General features: G+C 38.6%; 1 protein-coding gene across 6 annotated transcripts in view; it reads left to right on the top strand.

The window, feature by feature from the left end:
* Positions 1 to 25,083, top strand: part of Nipped-A (Transcription-associated protein Nipped-A) — a 1,216,281-nt gene that overhangs the window by 1,024,675 nt on the left and 166,523 nt on the right. For all 6 annotated transcript variants that reach the window (XM_090382460.1, XM_090382459.1, XM_090382462.1 and 3 more), the window contains one exon: positions 15,606 to 15,913. In XM_090382460.1, the coding sequence (XP_090238586.1) occupies positions 15,606 to 15,913 (308 nt within the window). The remainder of the gene's footprint in view (positions 1 to 15,605; positions 15,914 to 25,083) is intronic.

Raw genomic sequence — 25,083 nt, 5'->3', positions numbered from 1 at the left:
TTTACACGTATTTTTCAGGAACGTATCTATCGTGTTAAAACAGAATTAGGTGTATATACTTTTTTCTTATATTTTATAAATATTTTTTTCCAAGTTTGATATATATATATTTTTTATTATTTTTATTTTTTTCACTCACACTCATTCATCTCCTTCTCACACACCAGGGGGGATGCAATGATGTGTAGTGTAAATTTAAATACTAATTAAAACTAGGGTTAATGTGTACTTAAATGTAGCATTTATGGTTTATGTTCTTTTTCTCACACTCTTACACTTTCAATCATTCTTCTGGCTTTCATTTCATTTATTCAACTCTTGCCCCCTTCATCGCACTGACATCGTGAAGGGATGTACTTGGTCAGTTACAATAGAATGGTAGACATTCCTATCAGGCCATTGATTAAGTGTGAGCAGAGAATCAAAGTTGACATGACATGAAAACGGTCTCTAAACCATAACACCACCTTCCAGCCTGCCAAACACCAATAATGCATCCAGGTGCCATGGCCTCATGTTGCTTTCTCCAAATACAGATACGCCCATCATGATAGAATTGGAAACAGGATCAGGCGAAATCAGATTCATCAGATCAGACGAAAGATTTCCACGTGTTAGTTGTCCAGTGTTGGTACTAACATGCCCATGCAAGGCTCGGTTTCTTGTATCTCTCAGTGGGTATTGTTCTTGCTATTCCTACGTTGCACACCACAGAACAGAAACATTTAACCATGTTGATTATTGTTGAGAAACTGGTACCTGCACATCTTGCCCCCACAATTATTCCTCATTCGAAGTGGGAAAAATCTCAACAGCAACACGGACACTGAAAAACTAATTGTCTTGTGTGCAAACATCAGCTGTTCCTGACCTTTGACCAGTCCATTACTACACTAGAGGCATTGTGAATGCAAATCCAACTTAGTGTGTTACTGTATTAATTCTTATTATTTTTGTTTGATATACTGGTGTGCAAAACTTAAGGACCAGTCAGGTTTTCACCTGTATCTTCTCATAGGAGTGGCCTGGATATGGGAAAAGCATACCAAAGGAACCTGGTGAGGTACAGAAATGATGAAGGAAACAACACCGACACAACGAAGGACACAGAACAGTACAGAGAGACTTTATCCAAAAATGGCAACGTAGCACTGGCTGCCATTATACCTCTTGCCATGATACAGATGCATCACTGCCAAAGATGGAACAAAGGGAAGAGGTGGTCCTCAGTAGAGATATGGCCACCCCTAATGTCAATGCAGGCTTTGCACCAACTGTCCATACTTAGAACAATGTTGTTGATAAATTCTTGCGGTAACATCGTCCATTCCTGTCAGCGCCATCTTCAGCTAGTGAACATTTTCTGGTGGGTGTGGACGTGCCGCTAGGTATCTCCCGAGAGCATCCCATTGTGTTTGATGGGATTTAGATCGGCAGAATGGGCAGGCGAATCCATAAGAACAATGTCCTCACTTTACAAAAGCATATCAACCAACAGCTGCAGTGCGATGGGGTGTGCCGCTATCATCCATAAACACGAACGCGGGGCCAATGGCACCTCAGAACAGACACACATGGGGAAGGATTACCTCAGTACAGTAGCGTGCACCAGTTACAATACCGCCTTCCAGTATCTGGAGTTGTGTACAGTAAACCCCCGCTATTCGCGGTTTTGCATATTCGCGGTCGCTGATTTAATATAAAATGAAACCTAAAAAATGTGAATTTTAAAGCGCTGTGAACATTTTCCCTCAAAAAAAAACGTGGGCGTGGCTAAAATTATCTTTCCTGGTCAAAACAGTGCTCAGTGGGTGGGGGGGGTGAGGGTGACAAAATCGCGAGCGTGGATGTTTCTCGCTAATCCTTGTTCAGTATGTGTTATGCGCTTGTCATGGAAGGTTTCGTCGTTTGCTTTTAATTTATATACTTATAAATTGAATAAATTTATCAATTTATAAATTGATATGCTTACAAAAGTGATAAATGTTGCTGTGTAAAACAGACTTTTTCGAGTGTGTTAACGGCAGAAATGTGGACAAGTTCTTTCTAACCTGTACAAAAATATGGCTACAAATAACAAGGGAAATGTGAAAAGATCAAAGAAGGCGATGACATTAGCAAATAAAATTGAGTTATTAGACAAAATTTCTAATGGTGAAAGTGTCTCCTCAGTGGCAAAACATTATAAAATCAATGAGTCAACAGTACGATCAATCAAAAAATCAGAAGAAAAAATCCACCGTAGTGTCCATGAAAACGCGCTAATTGCTTCAAAAATTTGCTCTGTAACTCGTGATGTTAAATTAGAAAAAATGGAAAAAGCTTTAAATCTGTGGATAGAAGACCGAACTCAAAATAAAATTCTGTTAAGTTCGCTCATCATTCATGAAAAGGCAAAACGCCTTTATCAACACTTTAGCGAAACTGGTGATAGCACTGGCAGGATAAGTTTTTAGCTATAGCATAGGCACTGGTTTGAAAGATTTTTTTGAAATTTCTAATAAATATTACATTTAATATTAAATTGTTTCTTATTTTCATTTCGATGCCATATGCTTGCATTTCACTATGTACTGTCTATGTACAGTCATATTATGAAGGTACAAAGACAAAATTTTAGACTAGTTTTTCTTATATATTTCGTACTTTGGAATGGAACCCCTTTATTACTATGGGAGCCATAACTCAGTATTCGCGGCATTTCTCAGGAACATAACCCCCGCAAATAGCGAAGGTTTACTGTACATCCATCCAAGATAACGCCTCCCCAGACAAGAACACCTCAACTACCATACCGATTCCTTTCAGTGATGTTTGCAGGGTGATACCGTGTGCCAACCTCTTGCCAGATTAGCTGATGTTCAGAATCGCTGCTGAGACTGAATCTACTCTCATCAGTAAAGAGTACCTTACCCCATTGCGCTGCTGTCCAATGCTTGTGTTCGATGCACCACTGTAAACGGTGTCTCCGATGAGCAGGTGTTAAAGGTACACAGTGTATTGGCTGTTGGGCAAACAGTCCACCTTTATGGAGTCGCCTGGCCACATTAAATCGTGATATCTTGCATCCTGTGCAGCTGGTTTCGGTCCCTCTTGGCCTGTAGAAGTATATAGCGGTCATCATCGGATATTGTTTTTCATGGTCGACCACCACTGGTCCTTCAAACAGCTGTATCTGTCGTTCTGAAGGCCGACCACGCATGTGAGACGATGGTTTGGGCGATACCGAACTCTGCAGCCACACTCATTGCACTTCAAGCTTTCCAATTATTAGACCCCGGGTAAAGTTATCCAGATCTTGTCTACTGGCCATTTCGTTGTCTATAGCACTGTATGAAACCAATCGAACATCTGTAACGATCGTGCTCACCATTTGGTAATTTCCACATAAATGCTGCTTTTATCTGTTTATGTGAGCCCTTTCATCACAATTCAAATTTTTACATGTGCACCAGCTTTCTACTGAACGGCCACAGTTGTGCAAATCGCCACAGGCTGTTTCATTTGATTTTGTGGTTGTAACCTTTAGAAATAGTGTTGGTCCTTAAGTTTTGTACACCAGTTTATGTCAAATGCTGATTGAGGCCACCTGTCATCTGATGAGTGACCAGGAAATCTTGAATCAGGCCTTGTGATTGGCAGTACTTGTTTTTTTTTTTTTAAATGAATATAAGATTTTTTCATTTAATGATCCTATGATCATTAAGATCCTAAAAACAAAATTAGTAATTTTGGAGGTTTCACTTGCTTCTTTGATATTGCATTTGGCTGATAATAACAATATAGAGAGTGATGGCCATTTTAGAGAAATCAGGTTGCCCTTGGAATCACTGCATAAGCACTTTATATGCTGCAGCAGAAAATTTTATTCTGGAAGCTTTGTCCTCTTCAAATGGCATATTGAAACAATCTCACAGAAGTGACATGATTGACCTGAAAGTTTTTTTTGTTGTTGTTTTTAAATCTTTTTTTTTTTTTTCTAAGCCTTTGTATACAGGCTAAGTGAAAGAGAGAGGGGGATATTCCTCTGAAAGTTGAGTTACAGTTACAAAGCTTATGCTCTGCTCAGAACTAATAGGTAAGGTCTACATTTTTTTTATGGATGGATGGTTTACAAGTCCTACTCTTTTTCAGAAACTGCAGAAATTACCCTGAAAAATAGAATTCCCAAACAATTCCAGTAGTAAGGTTTATTTATTATATTCCCTTCATTAGCATATAAACAACTAAGGATCTACTTCTTATACCCCTTGATGTGGCCACCTGTATGTGTTGAGGGGACTTCCCAGCGACACAGCTGGACCTCCAGATTAGTATCACTGTGGTCCACTGCCTGCAACTTAGGTTCCAGTGTAACATCATAGGAATCCAGTGTGTTTGCCAGGTGCTACAACTTGTGGAAAATCAGAAAGAGGAATCCTGTTGGTTTAGGAGCCCAGCTTCAACACACCACTTTGGTCCCCTGCTTTACAAGATGGGTAGTCCTGGATGGCTTGGGCAGGATCAATCGGCTAGTGGGTTTACCTGCAAGGATCAACCGTGTTGATGCCTTGCTCCTGCCCTCATGGTCTGAAGAACAGGATTAAGGCTGGTGGTGGTGGTGGTGTGGGTATAGACCCACACCACCACCACCTGGATAGACCTGGTGTCCCACTCCCAAGTGGATTTGTTGCTTGCCAGGTAGTGCGCATCCCATTTGAGCTCCATGGTGGGTGGAGAGCCCAGGGACCGAACAAAAACAAAATCTCCAGAAATCCTGATAGAGTAATTTCTTCTGGGGGCCCCAACCCAGTCCCTATCTGTGCAAGCTTAAATGTTGACCCAGATAATGTCACTTCTGCTAAAAGACAGAAAAGTTATATCAGGTCCAACACCTTGTTACCTGATAATTTAGAAGCTCTTAACAAAAATGTCGCCCATCTTTATCCAGAAGGGTTGGCAGGCTCTCCTAAATCAGTAAAACAGCTTCGGTCAGGCGACATCCTTGTAGAGACCAGAAGTGACAGACATCAGAATGGCCCCTTCAAGCCACATCTATAGGGGGAATTCTGATCAGAGTTAGTCCCCACAGGACACTGAATTCATCCTGTGGTGTCACTGCAGATTTCCTCTTCAGACATGGAAGTGTCTGAAGAGGAAAACTGTTCTGAATTAAAACCCCAAGAAGTGATAGCTGCAAAATGAATATTATTATTATTATTATTACTATTAGCTACATGGTGCAAGGAAGCCTGAGGCTTATGCTGTATGAGCCAAAAAAAAAAAAAAAAAAGTTACCCTGAGAGAGAGAGAGAGAGAGAGAGAGAGAGAGAGAGAGAAGGGAATCACCAAGAAAGAGAAAAATTGTGATATCCAGCTCAGGACCCTGTGTGTGCCAAGCCCATACTCACCAGATGTGAGCCCCTGGCAGATTTATGCTTAAGGTTGGGAAACTTGTTCCCACTACAAATATCACCCTAATGTTCAATTCCCCAATGTCTCTTAATGACATCAAAGCTAGCTATATAAATTGCCTGGTGCATTTATATATGTTCCAAATCCCTTAAGGTGCTCTAAGTGCCAGAACTGTAGACATTCACAAATGGCCTGCCATGCAGCCCTTGCATGTGCCCATTGTGCTGCAAAGGACCATGAAACTACATCATGTTCAGCTACAAAACCCACCTGCATCAACTGCCAAGGAAAACATACTCAAGAATGTTCCAGAGGTGGAAAGAAGAAAAAGAAATACAGACTTAAGGCAGGGCTGAACATATATTAGGAGGCAAGAAAAGGGGAGAAAGTTATAAATACTAACAATCCCACCTATGCTCGAAGGTAGCAGGGAGATGTTTCACCTGAACTCAGACCGAAATGACCATCCCACCAACAGTCATTCACTCCCATTGCACACTACTTATTAAGTTTAAAAAAAAACCCACACAAGAATCAACCAGCTGCCACTCCTATATCTGTACCTCCGAATGCCCACCATTAATAAAAGAAATTGATGGAGAGAAGAATAAGAAGCCTGAAGTACCTTCTACCTTCTCAAGAAAAAATGGATGTCGATGCAAAGGAGGTACCAGATGAGTCAGTCTAGGAACTCTCTGCGAAGGAGGAAATGGACAGTGTCCATATTTCCTCAAAAGAGATAAATCGAAGACTAAGAAAAGTAAGCCGTCAGCACTTTGGAAGCCATCTGATGAATCCATCAAGCCAAAATAATGGCTAAATTCCTACAGTGGAATTGTCGTTGGAACTGAAGACATCAAGCTCCTCCTGCAAAAGCACAAGCCAGTTTGCTTTTGCTTACAAGTGATATATTTTAAGGCAAATGAAAACCATTCCTTTGATAATACTACTATCGTACATAAGAATAGAACTGAAACTGGACCTGCTCATGAAGGAGATGCCGTCCTTATGGGCAATCAGGCCCCATTCCAATTTGTGCTACTTTCCACTAACTCAGAAGTAGTAACATTTCATCTTATGGTTGGGTTTTTACTAACAGTCTCAGCTGTCTTCCCCTGTCTTACTTCTTGAGCAGTGAGGTGTCATTTTCAGTGAGCATATGCTCACTGACAATGACCCCTCCCTTCTAAAAAGGGAACTAACACCTTCTTCCACAAGCCTACCCATACATTTTCTGCCACTGATCTTTTTATCTGCTCCTCTTCACTCACTTAGGAAGTGATCACTTCCCCATTATAACCTGCTTACACAGTTGGAGACCATGCCTTCCTTTTAGGTTACCAGGGTGGAAGATTTAACAGATTGACTGGAATGTCTTTCAACATCTGGCAGAGTTTGACATCGCTTCAGTCATTCAGGAGCCTATGAATGATGCAGTGATGTACATCACAGAAAATATCATCCAAGTAGTTGCAACTGCCATTCCAAAAACATCTACATGGTTTCCACCTTTTTCCAAACCATAGTGGAATTCAGAATGCACAGCAGCAAAAAAGACTCAAAAAAAAACTTTAGGAATATTCCAACAATATCCCACCATCACCAATCTGATAAATTTTAAACATGCATGAGCCAAAGAACTCTACATTTGCCCTCAAAGTCAAAAGGAATCATGGATCCATTTTACGTCATCTATTATTCAATCCACTAGCACTAAGGTAGTCTGGGATGAAATGCAGAAAGAAGAGAAAATATACATCTCACCCTTCACCATTCCTACAGTATAATGGATGCTTTATTGCAGAGCTAACTACTAATGCTCTTGGGGAAACATTTTCTAACATCTCTGCATTATAATCTTATTCCCCAGAGTTCCTGGTCCTGAAACATAAAAGTAAAAAACAGGCACTTAATTTCACATAAAAGGGCCTTTATCCCTTTAACATGCCATTCACTATGCAGGAGTTAAAAAGAGTTCTATCTCTCTCTCTCTCTCTAAGGTAAATGCTGGACCAGATGGCATCAATTATGCATTGATTAAACACCTTTCTCAAAAATCTATTGATCACCTGCTCTTTTCTGTATAACAGAATCTTTATTGAAGAGCAGTTTCTGAATACCTGACACAAGACAACCGCTCTTGCTTTTGCTAAGCCAGGAAATAATCCCAAACTTCTTACTAACTATTGATGTATTGCTCTGACTAGCTGTTTGTGCAAAGTCCTGGTGAGAATGATCAATGCATATCTTTTATGGTATTTAGAATCAAATTACCTTTTCTCCAACATGCAGTGCAGCTTCTGAAAAAACAGGTCCACTCTGGACCATTTAATTAGACTGGAAACATCCATCCAGGATTCTTTCCTAAAACAAGAACATCTGCTGTCTGTATTCTTTGATGTAGAGAAAGCATATGACTCAACTTGGAGATTTGGCATTTGAAAAGATCTGCATTGCCTTAGTCTTAGAGGGCATCTCCCCATTTTTATTAAAAACTTTTGAGCCAATGTTGGTCATTCCAAGCTTGTGTAGGATCCACCCTCTTTTGTCCCTTTTACCAAGAGGAGGGAGTACTGCAGGGATCTGTTAAGTGTTATGCATTTCACTATCAAAGTAAATTCAATTTCAGAACCATTTCCTCCAGCTGTAAATAGCATCCTCTATGTTGATGACTAGCATATTTTCTCAGTCATGCAACGTGAGGGTTATTAAAAGACAACAGCAACAAGCCATTGATCACCTTAACTCCTGGGCACTGGCTAATGTATTTAGGTTCTCACTGCAAAATACAATTTGCCTAAATTTTTTTCGTAAGTGTAATATTTGTCCTGAACCTGAATTGAGGCTTGGACAAAATGCTATTCCAGCAATGTCAGACAAAATTCTAGGGACTTGTATTTGATTAATAGTTGAACTTTCCAGAATAAATCCATCCACTCTGTACAAAGTGCATGAGAGGCTTAAATATTTTTTATTCTCTCTCTTTTGTGTCTTGGGGTGCTGCCCAGTGTACCTTAGTACACATCTACTGTGCATTTGTATAATCCAGACTAGATTACAGGTCCTAGGTATATGCTTTGGCCAAAGACGATGTACAGGAATACCTCACATAGCACGGTTAATTCATGCCAAAAAAATACCACCCTATGCGAAACTGTACTGATCGAGGTATTATTAGTATATATTTTAATGTAATGCATTCTGACAATTTGATTATATGGGTCAATTTGCAAAAATATATAAGTGTTTGTTTACTATAAATTGAGGCACACAAAGTTCTTGCAAAAAAAGAAACTAAAATGATAAAAATGAAAAATACTAGTAAGTACAATACAAATGATTTTTATTCCAGTATGTACATACCAAGAGATAAGTATGTACTGAATTTTTATTTTAAAAAATAACTGATCATATTAGTTTGCACAGTTTTTTTTTTTTTTATTCTTTTTATCTGCATACATCCCTTTATAACATCGAATGTCATTTTGCAATGCCTGCCTTACTTCATACCTCATTTGATGTTTGGATCTGCTGACATTATCAATTCACAAACAACGTCTACTTTAGCAATCAATGTTGACAATTCATCAATTGTGAATTCTTTTGTGGATGTAACATTTTCTTCTTCTTCTTCATATAAGTGTTGCTGCTCCATTTCCACAAGTGTTTCATCAGCGAGGTCATCAGAATGAGAGTCAATGCATTGATGCACACTATCACAATACAAGATGATCATTCCCAAGCTGCACAATGTTTTCAGAAACTGCTTTGATTTGAAATTCAAAACTGGTACAATTAAAATTGGTGCAGTTCGGTAAAAGATTTTTCCAACCAGCCCTCACGTTATTCACAGTTACTTCAAGCCATGATTCACATATGTTTTCAATGGCATTTCGGATATTGTAATGTTTCCAAAATTCACATAAAGATATGGCATTTTCTCCTATTGTTACATTAATGGCTTGTCCAAAAGTATGTCTTAAATAAAAGGCCTTAAATATGGCAATGATGCTCTGATCCATTGGTTGTAACAAAGAAGTTGTATTCGGTGGCAGAAAAATAACATTGACATTTCTGTTCAGGTCTGTAAGATAAGTAGGATGACCTGGCGCATTGTCTAATAATAACAGAATTTTAAAGTCCATGTTATTGTCTTTGCACTAGCATTTAACTGCAGGGCAAAAATAATTTACAAACCAATCTTCAAAGAGCTGTTTCGTTATTCAGGCTTTCCTCTTTGACCACCATATAACAGGAAGAGTATTTTTTGGAAAGGCTTTTAGAGCCCCTGGATTTTCTGATTTATATACCAGCATGCACTTTAATTTAAAGTCACCAGATGGGTTTCCACCTATTAAGAGGGTTAATCAATACGACTTTATATCCTGTTTGGGTTGATTCTTTTTCTGCCAAATAAGTGCGTGACTGCATCTTCTTCCAAAACTGTCCCGTTTTGTCCACGTTGAAATTTTTTTCATCCTTGTAACCATTATCTTCAATCAGTTTTTTTAGATCATGAAAAAATCTTGCAGCTGCATCATTGTTAGCACTGGCATTCTCACCACTAAATCAAACATTGTGGAGCCCCATATGTTTTTTAAACCTGTAAAACCAACCACGGCTTGCACAAAAACTTTCCTGTTCCTTGCCATTCTCTTTTGTTAGTAGTGAATAGAGACTGCTTGCTTTAGCTTGAATCGTCATCTGATGGAATTCTTTTCTGGTTACAGTCTTCAATCCATAACATTAACAGACATTCCATATTATCCATTTCAGAGCTACGATTTTTAACAATAATTTTTTTTATATAAGATGCTGTTACCATTCCATGTTCTTTTATTTTATCTTTATTCTTTAGAAGCATTTGTACCAATGATTCGTTCATATTCTTGTCCCGTGCTATCTTAGCATATGATACACCATTTTCAGTTGTTTTATAATTTCTAGTTTATCATCTAGTGTCAACCATTTATGTTTATAAGAACACTCAGCATCATTCCATTTCTTCTTTCCACCCATATTTGCATATAAAGGTGTAACGTTTTTAAAAAATAACTTTAATAAAAATACACAGCCAAAAAATATTTGTACCGCTTACGCACAGTCCACGACCTCACCGCTTGGAATCTAGAGTGATTACTAAGGTATGAATGCTAGCACAGTCCATATATAATGGGAGTTGTGACAACAGTCAGCATGGCCTTGAATCCATAACGCATTGGCCTACGTACTGGCATCACAATACATACATACATATCAAATGTATTGGTGCTTAATGCAGTTAATTTTTTTTTTCAATTTGTAAACCGCTCTATAGCGAAACCCGAGCTGTTCGAAACTGCACTATGCGAGGTATTCCTGTACTTCAATGGCTGGATCCTGTCCATCATCAGGTGATCTATGTCACTGCTGGAGCATTTCAAACATCTCCTATTAAGAACCTATACGTTGAAGCCAATGAACCACCATTATCACTCCAATGTAAACAGTTGTCTCTAATGTTCAATTTCAAATCTGAAATCCCTGCCAGACCATCCTATGTGAATATTCGTTTTTAAGCCACGATGGGAAAATTTGTACAACGCCCATCAGACTGCCAATCGTCCTTTGGCATTCACATCCAAGAGGTACTCAGAGCATGGGTGCTGGCAGGATATTTTGCAAGGTGGTGCATGTGGGAATAAATTTTTTGTTTATTGCATTTACATGCAATATTTTAATTAAGTCAAGTCTGACTGATTTACAGCCGAGCCAACATTTCATGATCAGTGGGAGAAAGTACATGTATTTTGAAAGAAAGAATTTGTATTGTTTTTATGTTTCAATAAATTAATGAAAATATTAAAAATTGTGTGTGACTTCGAAATTCAAAGGTGGTGCACTTGCACCACCTTGCACCATGCTGCCAGCACGCATGACTCAGAGAGTTCAACGTCATGGTAGACAAAGTTGCCTAAACACTAAAGCAAACCCTTCCTCCCTGGTATACTCATATTCCATTATACAACTTTTCCCTTAAGAATTGGGTAAAGCCTGATACTCTATCATCTGTCTACCTGCAGCTCTATTGAACACACCGAGCTGAACACTCTGACTTCCTACCAGTTTACATAGACAGCTCGAAGTTGGAATCGTGTGTAGGATCTGCTGCTGTCTTTCCAGACACTACTATATCTGAATCCAGCATATATACTGCAGGACTGCATGCTATAGAGTTAGCCTTGGATCACATTAGAACTTGTCAATACCAAAGGTCTATAATGTACTGAGTGGTCACTGAATTATGACCACCCCTATGAAAACTGAATGTGACCCGTTGACCACGTGAGATACGAGAGTGTGGAGTTAGCTGACCTACATAGCATAGATAAGGTGTCAGTGGTTCAGTAGTTAGTAAAATTCAGAGCATGATGTGTAAAAGGAAGGATTTATCAGACTTTGATAAAGGACAAATTGTGGATGCTCGACGAGCTGGCCCCTCATTTCCCAAACGGCTGAACTGGTGGGGTGTTCGAGAGCTGCCATAGTTAAAGTGTACCAGGACTGGCATCCAAATGGTTAAAAAACGACCTGGCAGCAAAACTGCAAAGGTCAGCGAAAGGTTGATTTAGAGGTGAGCCCGGGTCCGACTACTCAAACAGGCACAGCACTGTTGAAGAGTTGACTACCCAATACAACATGGGCCAACCCAGAACAATATCTGGCATGGCCATGCATCGCACGTATGGGCTATACCAGCAGACGACCCCTATGTCATCCTCTCCTAACCAAGGTTCATCGGCGCAAGTTGGACATTAGAAGACTGAAAGAAGGTGTGCTGGTCGGATGAATCACGTTATTTAATCTACACCATGGATGGTCATGTATGGATTTGGCACAACATGAGGCTCTTAATCCGTCATGCATGGTATCAAAAGTGCGAGCCAGTGGAGGCGGTTGTATGGTGTGGAGCATGTTTCAGTGGCAGGAACCTGGACCCCTGGTGCATGCGGAACAACATATCAGTGGTCTCCGCTATTGTCAACTGCTTACTGACTGTGTGCACCCCACTATGTTGCACTATTTCACGAATGGCGATGGTGTCTTCCAAGATGACAATGCACTGAGTCATCAGGCCCTTGTTGTGCAGGAATGGTTTGAGGAACACAGTTCTGATTTCCAGCATATCGATTGGCCTCCAAACTCCCCCCCCCCCCCCTTTGCAACTGTCTCTCTGTCTGTGGATATTGATGGCCTTCCTTCTCTTGGCTCGTCAAAGACACTTGTACTCCTGTTTCCACTTTTTTACAGTGTCATAGGATGAACAATTCTGCCCATACACACTTTCATTTCTTTGTCCATTTCCTGAGCTTTCTTGCCCTGCAAATGCAGGAACCTGATCACTGCTCGATACACTCTGTTTACATTCTGTAAGGTGCCTCCGTAGCCAGATGGGAAGGAGCAGCAGTGCATAGCACACGCTTCTTGATTAGACCGGGGTTCGAGCCCGTCACCACCAAATACGGAGGATGCGGAAAGGTCAAGGAATGACCACCACATATCCCGGAGCAATATGGTCTTAGTTGCTCATGCTCCTAAAAATCAAAAACAACAACAACATTCTGTAAACAGAGGACTGCGTGTGACACAGTTTCGTGTAGAATCTCATTGGGGATGTTGCTTAATGCTTGCTTTCAAATCGACAAGTTGTATGCTGCCACGGTAAACTCTGTCTTTCAGGTATCCCCTTAGCCAGAAATCATAGGGATTGAGATCTTATGATCGGGCTGGCCAGAACTGCAAAACGTCTCTAGAAATGATGCAATCATTTCCAAATGTTGAACAGAGCAGTTCCTTCACTTATCAACCAACGTGGGGAGGAGCACCATCTTGCATGAATACTACGGTCTCCAAGCATTGCCTTTCTTGCAGAGTGGGAATAATATGATCTCTTAGAAGAGCGCAGTACCATGCACTAGTAACCATACACCTTACGGGGTCATGAGGTGTAGACTTAAAAGAAAAATGGTCCGATTATAAACTCTGCTGTGAATCCACACCATACTGTAACGTATGGACTTTGTAGTGGTCTTTTGTGCACAGCAGATGGAAGAGAAGTTCCCCATATTCAGCAGTTTTGTGCATTTGCAGCCCCCATGAATGGTGAAACGTGCCTCATCAGACCACAAGATCATTTGAGCCCATGTATCGTCAAGTTACATATGAGCCGGAAATCATAGAGCAAAGTCTATCCATTGTTGCTGATCACAAGACTTTAGTACTTACACTATGTGAATCTTGTACAGGAATTAAGTATACGATATTCACGTAGTGCTGGATATACATTACTATTATTCTTGTAGCACAGTTTTACTAAAAGAGCACATTCCTTTTTTGTAAGAGCCATAATGGTTATTGATAGGGGTATTGCTGTTTCTGCTTTTATCTAACAGGATGTCATTTGCGTAACCAGCGTGTCTTGAAGTAAATGACAACTTTCACATATGTGCAGTGCCGTTTTTCCCCTGGTGGCAAAAATTTTAACTTTTTTTTTTTTTTTCCCCCTACAAATCGCTTCCCCATACCCTAAATGACATACTGATTTTCACAGTGCTAATTCTGACTGTTTTGACACTAGAGTCTCCTGAATAGGGAAACTTATTTTATAACCACCTGGTATATAAAACACTTATAATACTAATTATAATTAATATACCTAAAAAAATAGAAAATGTGAAAGTATTATACTTACCTCTGATACTGATAAATGCCATAAATATCAGGGCAAAATGTTATCCTAATTTCTGTTTCCAAGCTATAATGATCTATCCACTCTAATTAAAAAAAGAAAGAAAGAATTGTAGCTCTGCTTAAACACAAATCATAATAATGTGTTCACAAATTGAAAATAAAGATATTGAAATCCACAAACTTTTACACCAAAAAAAAGAGACACTTAGCAGAGAACATTACCATAACTTTAATTAGCACATTCACTATTTAATGCTAAAGTGACTTTTTATGAAATTTTACATAGATTAACTTTTTTAAAAGCCTTAAGTGTATTTTAATTTAACCATTATAAAGTATAGAACTGCCAAAACATTTCTTTTTATTATTATTATTATTATTTCTTGTTTCTTATTATAAGAAAAACATCTGCAAATTTAATTGCATGTATACTGTTTCAGTTGAACTTACTTATGTTCGACAATAGTGAAATTATAGTAATCTTATAATACCGTGATAAATCTGACTAAAAAATGAATAGCAAATGCTTAGAAAACGGTATTCACCTTGTATAACTAGGTATTTAATTCTTATAAAGATACACACAAATATTCCATCAATGATCTCAATAATATCTCATAAAATGCCAACCAAACTGTGACACCTGTTACATCGGCAGCCCTACCACCAAATTTGGTTCCTCCACAACTTCCAATACCCATGCATACTACCACTTCAACAGTTTCAAGACAAGTCAGTCCTGCACTGAGTTAACAACCCATGCTCAAACCCACAACCACACCTCCCTTGTTGACTCTGCCATCACTATTATTAAACTTAGATCGAGCTACAGAATTCTTCAATATGAAGCCCTCACCATCGAATGGTACCGACACCATTCCGATCTCAACATTATTAACGCTAAACTTCCCTTCAACCTTTCACCAGCTTGGAACCTCTCACGGCTAAAGTTCCCACGTGTCAAAAAGAGCATCACGGGAGTTTAGATAAACTTTAAATACAACACGCGCTCACTTCTCTTCCATTTGCCAACTGATGACAGTTTATTCAATGAAAGTCCCTCGTTGCGACTATTGGCACCACCGGTCTTCTCTCTTTTTTCATTTACTTCTTTTAACCTCTTTATGACAACCAAGGATTGGAGATCTGCATTTCTACTTCCTTGCACTCATTTTAAAATCTGTTTAAAATATTTTCACCCCATTCCCCGCCTTAGTTCTTTTTAATGTTTCTTCCAACCTAAATTTAGCCACCATCTACTAAAAAAAACTTATTGCAGATTTATACAAGGTGACGGAGCAATATGGCCTTAGTCGCTAATGCTCCTAAAAACCAATTAACAAACAACAAAACTATACAAGGTGAGTACCGTTTTCTAAGCATTTGCTATTCATTTTTTAGTGTTACTTATGTTCATATTTTCTATTACTGTGCTCTCCTAATGTACTGAAACATGCTTGGATATGTTTATGTATAACTAGATGGTGTGGTTTAGAGAAAATGGATATGAAGAAGTACTGAGACAGTTGCGCCAAGGACTAGCTAAGTGCCATGCAGTGGCTTTTGAAAACAGAGGAGCTGTATCAGATGCTACCATCACACCTCACACATTAAATTTTGTGAAGAAATTGGTGTCAACCTTTGGAGTAGGAATTGAAAATGTTTCCAGTGTGGCAACAACTTTTTCTAGTGCAGCATCGGAGTCACTTGCTAGGAGAGCTCAGGCAACTGCACAAGATCCAGTCTTTCAGAGGATGAAGGGTCAATTTACAGCTGATTTTGACTTCAGGTATTTTATTTAGAAGTTATATTTCTACATGATATTAAATTTGTTTTAAAAAATAGTTTGCATTTCCAAATTTTTTTGTTGTGAAATTATAACTGATGATTATCTACATTATTTGGAAATCTGTTAGAGAAATATTGACTGCTTAAGACAACATAAAAATAGAATAAGGTTTCTGTTTATATATCTCGTCTCCAAGTTAATAAAAGATGAGTTAGTGTATTAGCCATACTAGCCATACAGACTGTTAGATAAGAAGAGAAACACATGAATTAGGCAGCAAACTCAAGTAAAGGACATTCTTATCAAAACTAAACAACTAAAATGGTCTTGGGCAGGACACATAGCTCGAAGACATGATGACAGATGGACTAAGAAAATAACAGAATGGTACCCAAGAGGAGCTAGAAGAAAACCTGGAAGACAAAGGCGGAGATGGATAGATGAAATTCATGAGTTTTTGAGTAGTAAATGGATGGCCAGTGCTCAAAACAGAAGGAACTGGAAAGTTGCTGGAGAGGCCTTCATCCTGCAGTGGATTGAAAATGGCTGATGATGATGATTAGCCATACAGTGCTAATACACTAATTCATCAAAAACAATGCCATTCCAGTGATTCCTAACTTGTCGGCTAAAGAAAAAGTTCCTACATTCCTGTCTATAACTCTTCCCTCCCCCTCTGGTTTGAATTTATCCCTTCTGATTTCTAACAGCATTTAATTCTGTGAAAATTTCATTTATTTTACTATTCCCTCCCAGAGCCCTATATGAGAGGAGGGGTTGAAAAGTTCAGGGCCTGAGTATGAAAGGGTAGTGGTACAATGTTCTATACTTATTGTATAATAATAATACTTCAAATAGCAACCCACCAAGTTTCATAAAGTTTTGGTAACACTTTTTTTTTTTTTTTTTTTTTTTTTTAATTACAGGTCTTGAAGTCAACAAAGTTGTGTGAATGAAGAAAGATGAACAAAATCAAAAACAATTGGATGACTTCACCGTGAAGTCATCCAATATTTGGGAAAAAGGGACTAAAATCAAAGAAAATTCATGAGGATATGGTTAACATTAGAGAAGGATACTCCTTCCTATCCCATGGTTAAGAAGTGGGCAGCAGCATTTAAATGACTGAGAGCCTGGAAAGCAACCAAAGCTGTGAAAGACCTGCAACGTCCATCACTCCAGAATTTGTTGAGTGTCCATGATCTGGTGATGAGTGATTAACGAATAACAATTCCAGTACACTTCCAGCATCTCATCTGAATGTGTGTAGCACATAATAACAGGTTCTTGCTATCAAAAAAAAATTTATTTATTTTATTATTTTTTTTTTTTCTATTTATACTCCAGCACGACAACCAAATCAGTAGAGTTTACAATAAATCGTCAATACAAATATTTATCATATTTAGTAGTCACGGGCTTGAACCCCGGTCCACTCAAGGAGCGCGTGCTATGCACTCCTGCTCCTGACCACTCGGCTACGTCAAAAAGGTTTCAGCATGATGAGTTCCAAAGTGGTTAGCAGATCAAAAGAGTTATCAAGTCGAGTGAACATTTGCATTGTTTTCAAGCAGATCCAGCAAATTTCCTTGCAAGGTTTGTGACCATTGATGAGACGTGGGTCCATCACTTTCAGCCAGAGACAAAGGAGTAGTCCAAAAAGTGTTTGTTTTTTTTTTTTTTTTTTTTGGGATGCTGATAGAGAGTTGCTAGTGGATTACCTTCAGAAAAGCCAGGTAGTCACAGGAGCATATTACACAAACCTTCTTGAGAGTCATTTGTGTGAAAATATCAAAAACTAAACTCAGCAATGTAGTCTTGTTCCACCAGGAAAACGTGCTTGCTCACAAAGTGGTTGTTGTGCGGTGTTGCACTGCATGAGAATATCTATTTTCTCACCAACAGTGATGTGATTGCTGCATTGAATGCATTCCTTGAGGCTGAAGAGGAAACTTTCTTTGCAGCTGGAATAAAAGCATTGCAGTTCCAAAACTGTACCGACTCCAAATGGAACCATTTTGGAAAAGTAATGTGTTACCAGACTCCTCAAATAAATGCTTCATACTCAGGCCACAAACTTTTCAAACACCCTCATAAACTTAGCCAGATCCTTTATAAGGTACCTAGTTTCCAAGCACTCTAGCCATCACATTTAAAGTCTCGTGAATTAGTCTCACATGAATCCCCTTTTGCCATTCTCACCAAGCTCATGCCCATCTTTTAACCTTTTCGAGAAACGTGGTCTTTTTTTAGGTGGTTTCCATACCTGTATACAATATCCAGAGTGCAGTCTCACAATTAATTTATATAGTGGAATTTATAACCTCCCTATATCTACAAACAACGTTTGGTAAATCAACTGGACATCACAGGTCCTCCTTGCTGCCAGTCTGCATTGCAGGGAGAACTTCATTTCTTCCTGGAACCTAACTCCAACATTCCTTTCTTCTTCAAAGTGTAAAACCTTTGCATTTTGTTCATTGAAACATAGCTCTCACTTATCTATTCCTGAAGCCTATCCAAGTCATCATGAAGATTTGTTGCCCAGTGTTGGTCATTTACTACTCTCTCTGCCTGAAAATTTTTACATTATACCTTTCATCAGTATCTTTTAAAAATCAGAAACAGGAATGATTCTGTCACTAATCCATCTGGGACTGCATTTCCAACCATAGCCCATTCTGAAGGGTAACTATTAATTACAGTATTTTGTCTTCTGTCCTATGGCCATCCCATAATCTGCGTAAAGGTTCTTAGCCTGTGATCTCAGTATGATCCAGACTCCTCAGATGCTACCATCACACCTCACACATTAAATTTTGTGAAGAAATTTGTGAAGAAATATGTAGCAGTCTCCTGAACAGTAAAAAACCATATGCTTTGCTAAAGTCCAAATAAACAATGTCCAAGTTATTTCTTGCTGCTTTTCTCCCTTCAAAATACCATTTCAGTCTAGACAAGAGGTTTCCAAACTTATACCTTATGCCCCCCCCCCAGTAAAATATTTCATAAATTTCATGTTCCCCATCTTCCAGAACAAGTGCGAATAAACTGATTTCACATTAAATTTAGCTATGAGAGTAAATATTTTTACACTTGTACTTTTGTAAATGAATATATGCTTAACAGTACACCTCAGGGAGTTCTTTTAGCAATGTATTCTTCAGTACATTTAATCTCAAAGAAGACTATTTTATTTATTTATTTTTATTTCCTTCTTGAATCATGTGACTCTGGAATTATGATGATTATAGGGTAAAGGTCTGTGATGTATCCAGTCACTATTGTTTATTTGGTTAATTGCTTTTATTTCCTTCTTGTGGATGTATACCTTATGATTATTTTGATTTCTGTGTAATTATATGCATTTTTAGGAGCATTCTCTGGTGTATAGTTGCATAATTTTGCTTATATTATTTTTGAAAAATACAATAATGCAAATATATAATTAAAGCATATTTCAAAATGATAAGGAAATCTTTACAAAAAGAAATTATAAAAATGTTTATACTCCCAACTAAATGAATTGTTCATATAGTTGTATACATAAACTTTTACACACTCTCTATTTGGAAAATTTGGAAAAAAAAGGATGCTACTTCAGTAAAGGCCTTTGAAAACCTTAGTTTACATAATACTACTTTTAGAGTTTATACTTCAATGTTAAATAAATTAAATAGAAGCATGTTAAATAAAACATCTTACACTGAGAACCACCTACCTCGTCATGTGCCATTTGTTGTTTTATGCTCTGAGTCACTACTTAGGATTCTCATTGTGCATTGTATCATATGAACATTCCAAACGGGTGGTCCATCTGAGGAGCTTATATATTATCTCACTATAATTACATTAAATTGTATAGAACATAGGCTCCTTTATTGAACCCCATATTTTTTCAGTTTTCTTTATTATATTCTAGAACAATTACATGATAGTAGTTCTATAAACCAGATGGCTGCAGGAATTGCAGCCATCTAGTGTCCATTATCCCTGACTTGTGGAGCCAGGCCAGGGTCAATTAAATAAGGTATTGAAATTATAGTTTTATAATTTTTTAAGCAAACAGTTTGTTACTGTGAAGAAAGTTTTATTGAGAAAGATTTTTTGTGTGACTGGGCAATATCTCTGTGCCTCAACTGTGATTCTCTAGCGAAATTAACTAATTCTTTTGTATTCTAACTTTTACTGAATCTTATTATTTGAAAGCTTACCATTATTTTTTCATAGTTTAATTATCAACATTTAACTTACTTTCACTTCATTACATCATCACTGCTTCTGCTTTCCACTTGTGCACTTGGTAATATATTTGTGTGAAAAGAAATCACTCAGGATCAAAAGGCATTCTTATGGGTTGGGATACTCGTATCAGAACAGAGTTGAATGGCTCTGACACATCAATAGATCATGATGTTTCTATGATGTCTCAAGCTAAGAGAGTGAAAGTTACTCTCTCATAGGCTTTGAACCATTTGATACTGTTGATGCATTCCATGACGGAACGAGCACTTAGGAAGTTATCACCTGTTTTTAATTTAAAAAAAAGTTTGGATGCCATTAGTAGCTCTCTATAAATGGCAATGTGTTTACAATATGGAGATATTTTAATGGAAGCATGGCCTTGAGTTCCAAGCGAATTCGAGATTAAGCTTTCTATTGCAAAATAAAGAGTGATTTTCCTAGTGATAAGTTATCTTTAAGTTATATCGTTTACTATTAGCAGTTCGTTTATAAATCAGTTCTACACTTGAAAAGCCTCAAGTAAGAACAAAGAGGGGAAATCCACCTTTCTTTTTTATTACATATATATATTTATTTACTAATCAACTAACTTTTTATCTGCTTGGTCAACCCAAAGGTCGCGGGTTCGATTCCCGCCTCGGGCTTGGATCAAAGTACTGCAAAAACTTTGGGAGGTGCAATATGGTCACAGAAGCCAATGCGCCAACAACTACCAAATCATAAAAAAAAAAAAAAAAATCTGCTTGGTCTCCTTGTGGCACTGCCCCTGCCTACCCATGGCGGGGCCGGAAACCTGTGAGGGAAAGTCAACCCTACAGGGCAAGAAGGAGCTAACCATGGATTACGATGATTATCCTCCACTTGAGCCGCATAGGCACTCTTCTAGTACTGTCAGCGATACTGATCATGAATCTAACTGTGACACAACAAAATCAAAAAGAATGCGTAAGAACCCAGAACAACAGAAATGGCCATCATTCCTTATTTTATACTCTCTGTCAGATAAATCTATGAGCACTTTATCACCATTTCTTATACAGAAATGCTTAGAGACTGTGGTGGGCTCTCCCAAAATGGTGAGAAGGCTGAGATCTGAAGACCTATTGATTGAAACAGCGAGTCGTAAACATTCTGAGACTCTGCTGAATCTAACAACATTTGGAGGACTACCCGTATAGGTCACCCCTCGTGCAACGTTAAACACCTCCAAGGGAGTAATTGCAGAGTGGGATCTGATCAACGTAACAGAAGATGTTGTTTTGTTGTTGTTGTTGTTGTTTGTTAGTTGGTTTTTAGGAGCATTACCAACTAAGGCCATATTGCTCCGGGAATATGTGGTGGTCATTCCCTGGCCTTTCCGTATTTGGTGGTGACGGGCTCGAACCCCAGTCTAATCAAGGAGCGTGTGCTACGCACTGCTGCTCCTTCCCACCTGACTACGGAAGCACCTCAACAGAAGATGAACTGGTCCAGGAACTTAAACAACAAAAAGTTATACAAGCCAAACGCATCTCAATCAGGAAAGATGGAGATCTAATTCCCACCTACAACATCATCCTGACATTCGGAACACCAATATTACCATGTAATGTCAAAGCTGGCTATCTCAACTGCCGAGTACAGCCTTATATTCCGAATCCTGTACGATGCTACAAGTGCCAAAAATTTGGTCACTCGCAAATGGCTTGTAGAGGAGATCCAGTCTGTCCAAACTGTGGTTCCAAAGAACATTTGCAAACAGAATATGATGCTAAATCATCACAATATCCTAATTGCAAAGGCGCACATCCAACCTATTCAAAATTATGTGATCTCTGGAAAACAGGTAAAAAAATCCAGAAGTACAGGGTAGAACGAAAAGTTTCATACCAAGAGGTTAAAAAACAAATTATGCTTAATGCACCTAAAAACACATATGCAGCAGCGATGCAAAAATATCAAACAACAGCTACACAAACTGTGAAGTATCAGTTCCCCCAACCATATCAATTGCAGATTGGGGCCCGATTTATACTGTCATCATCAATGAAACTGACTCCTAAGGAGCAAAAGGTAGTAGACAGAGCCAACAACACCCCGGTCACAGTTCCACCAGCCACACCTCATAGATCATCAGATATTACAAAATTGAAAGCAGACTCTGCTCCTAATAGGAAGACAAACAATGCCACTCTAATAAACATGGATACCGATAATAATGCAGACCCAAATGAACCTATCCTAGACCTTCACGCTGAAGATGACATGGATACTGGACACCCAAACTTTCCAAGAAGAGGTAAAGTGAAGCTCGATCACCATAAACAGCCTGGGAATAAAAAAGAGTCAGAAACATCCTCATGCAACAAAATCAAATAATGCATCATATCATACAATGGAACTCTAGAGGAATTCACAGTAACATTGATGACATCTATGAGCTAATCAATCGTTATCGTCCTACAGGCATCTGTTTACAAGAGACAGATTTAACACCACATGTATCCCTCTCAATTAAAAATTATACTCTTTTTAGGAAAGACAGAACTGTTACAAATACTGCTCATGGAGGGGTAACCTTACTCTTAGATTCAAGAGTACCCTGGAGACAAATTACCTTAAAAACCTCCATTGAAGCTGTTGCAGTGTGTATAATGATTGGTATTACTGTGTCACTTGTCTCTCTCTCTCTCTCTCTCTCTCTCTCTCTCTCTCTCTCTCTCTCTCTCTCTCTCTCTCTCTCTCTCTCTCTCTCTCTCTCTCTCTCTCTCTCTCTCTCACAACCCTATACCATCCATGAACTGGAAGATCTTATTCTGCAGTTGCCAACCCCTATCTGTTTATTGGGCGACTTCAATGGACACCATCCATTGTGGGGGTTCTCCCAATGCAGATAGACGAGAACAACTTATTGAACTGCTCGCTGACAGACAAAACCTAACTATACTAAATACTGACTCACCAACTTGCATCCATCTGCTCTCCATCCATCTTTCCTAGTATTGAGTGGATGGCCCTTGACAATACACTCAGCAGTGATCACTTCCCAGTAATATGTAAAATTCAAACAGCACATTCCATAATTTCCCAAAACTACGTAAAATGGAAATTTTCCAAAGCAGATTAGGCAAAGTTCACTTCACAAGTGTCTTTGATGACTAGATCATCGAAACCTCTCCAATTGACACAGTTACCGATCACATTATAATGCAAATACTAGCTGCTGCATCTACTGCGATTCCACAATCACAGTCAGCCATCCATAGAACCGTAAATTATTGGTGTAATGAAGAGTGTAAGTGCGCAAAAAAAGAAAAAAACCGAGCGTGGAATCTGTTTCACAAATGTCCTACCACAGTCAATCTTATAAACTACAAAAGACTTAGAGCCAAGGCCCATTACATTAGGAAGAAAGCTAAAAGAGACTCTTGGATTCGATTTGCAAGTTCGATTAATAAAAATACTGACACAAGAATAACATGAAGAAGAATAAAACAGCTAAATGGCAAATTTCCCCCATTATCCTCCCCACTTCTCAACTGGAATGGGCAGGAGCTTTCTACTCCCACAGAGATAGCGAATACCTTAGGGACTGTATTTTCACAATTGTCAGCCTTGACAGCATATGATCCATCATTCCAAAAGATCAAAGTATTAGTCAAAAAATCCCAATTGAACTTCAGATCTAAATGTTCTTCACCCTAGAATCAGTCTCTTACAATGCTTGAACTTCAAGGAGCCATATCTACCTCAAAAAACAGTGCTGCAGGTCCCGACGGAATATATTATATAATGCTATATTATATAGCACTTAGATAAAAAACCAGTCACTTCACTGCTCACTTTTTTCAACCGCATCTTCCTTGAATATTCTTTCCCCCAGTTCCTGGCATCACTCCTATATATAGTAATTCCCAAACCAGGGAAAGATCAGTCTATTCCTCAAAACTATAGACCCATTTCTCTCACCAGTTGCTTAAGTAAAACTCTGGAAAAAATAATTCACCATCGACTCACATGGTATCTTGACTCCAAAAAAATAATCTCTGATAATCAATTTGGCTTCAGAAAAAATCATTCAGTCCTGGATCTCATGGTCAAAGTAGAAACAAACATCAGGAATGCATTCATCCGAAATGAACATCTCGTCATGTTATGTCTTGATATAGAGAAAGCGTTCAACACCACATGGCATTTTGGTATCCTGAAAGATCTGCATTCCCTTGACTTGAGAGGCCACTTACCTGACAACACAATTACCCCAGATCTTTTTTTCATTCATCATTACTGAGTATACGAGGACCAGTACAAAAGTAATGCCTCCTAATTTTTTGTTTTCAAATGGGTGCTGAAAATCATGTTGGTGTCACTAGAGCTCTCTAGTTTCACCATGCTGATAGGCAGCACGTGGAACGTTTAAAATGGTGAACGTTACAGATATACTTGTGGGGTTTTTTTTATGGCGGCGAAGACGTTGAATTTGCTGAAATTATCACAGGAACGGAGATAGCCATTCCTGTGATAATTTCACCATGGTCACTTTATGGTAGGGGGAAAACAGAGATTGTTTCCAGTAAATTACACTCAGTTTGGAAATAGTTGGGACACAATCACTGTCCAGCGTCGAGGCAGTTATCAAGTGTCAAAATCTCATTATGAGAAATAGAAATGGTCAAGTTTGTAGTTTTCCTCCAAAACAACTAGAATGCAAAGGGTGCCACAAATATTCTCAGAAAGAAATATTTAGAGCAACTATTAGTAGAAAACAGTATGGCGGCAAAGAGAGTACAGGTGGTGCCTCGCAATTCGATGTACCGCTATTCAACTGTCAGATTTCGCGGGCCGGCGCAAACGCTACATGATATTGCACGAGAGAATTCTTTGCTGGACTACGTAGCTGCGTTTAACGTTACTAAATAGCGCTAAATAGTGACGGTTGCTTCATA

Source organism: Mastigoproctus giganteus, chromosome 10, assembly GCF_048544385.1.
Source record: "Mastigoproctus giganteus isolate SK-2022 chromosome 10, ASM4854438v1, whole genome shotgun sequence".
NCBI lineage: Eukaryota > Metazoa > Arthropoda > Arachnida > Uropygi > Thelyphonidae > Mastigoproctus > Mastigoproctus giganteus.
Note: the sequence above shows the minus strand (reverse complement) of the source record. Positions and strands in the feature narration are given on the sequence as shown.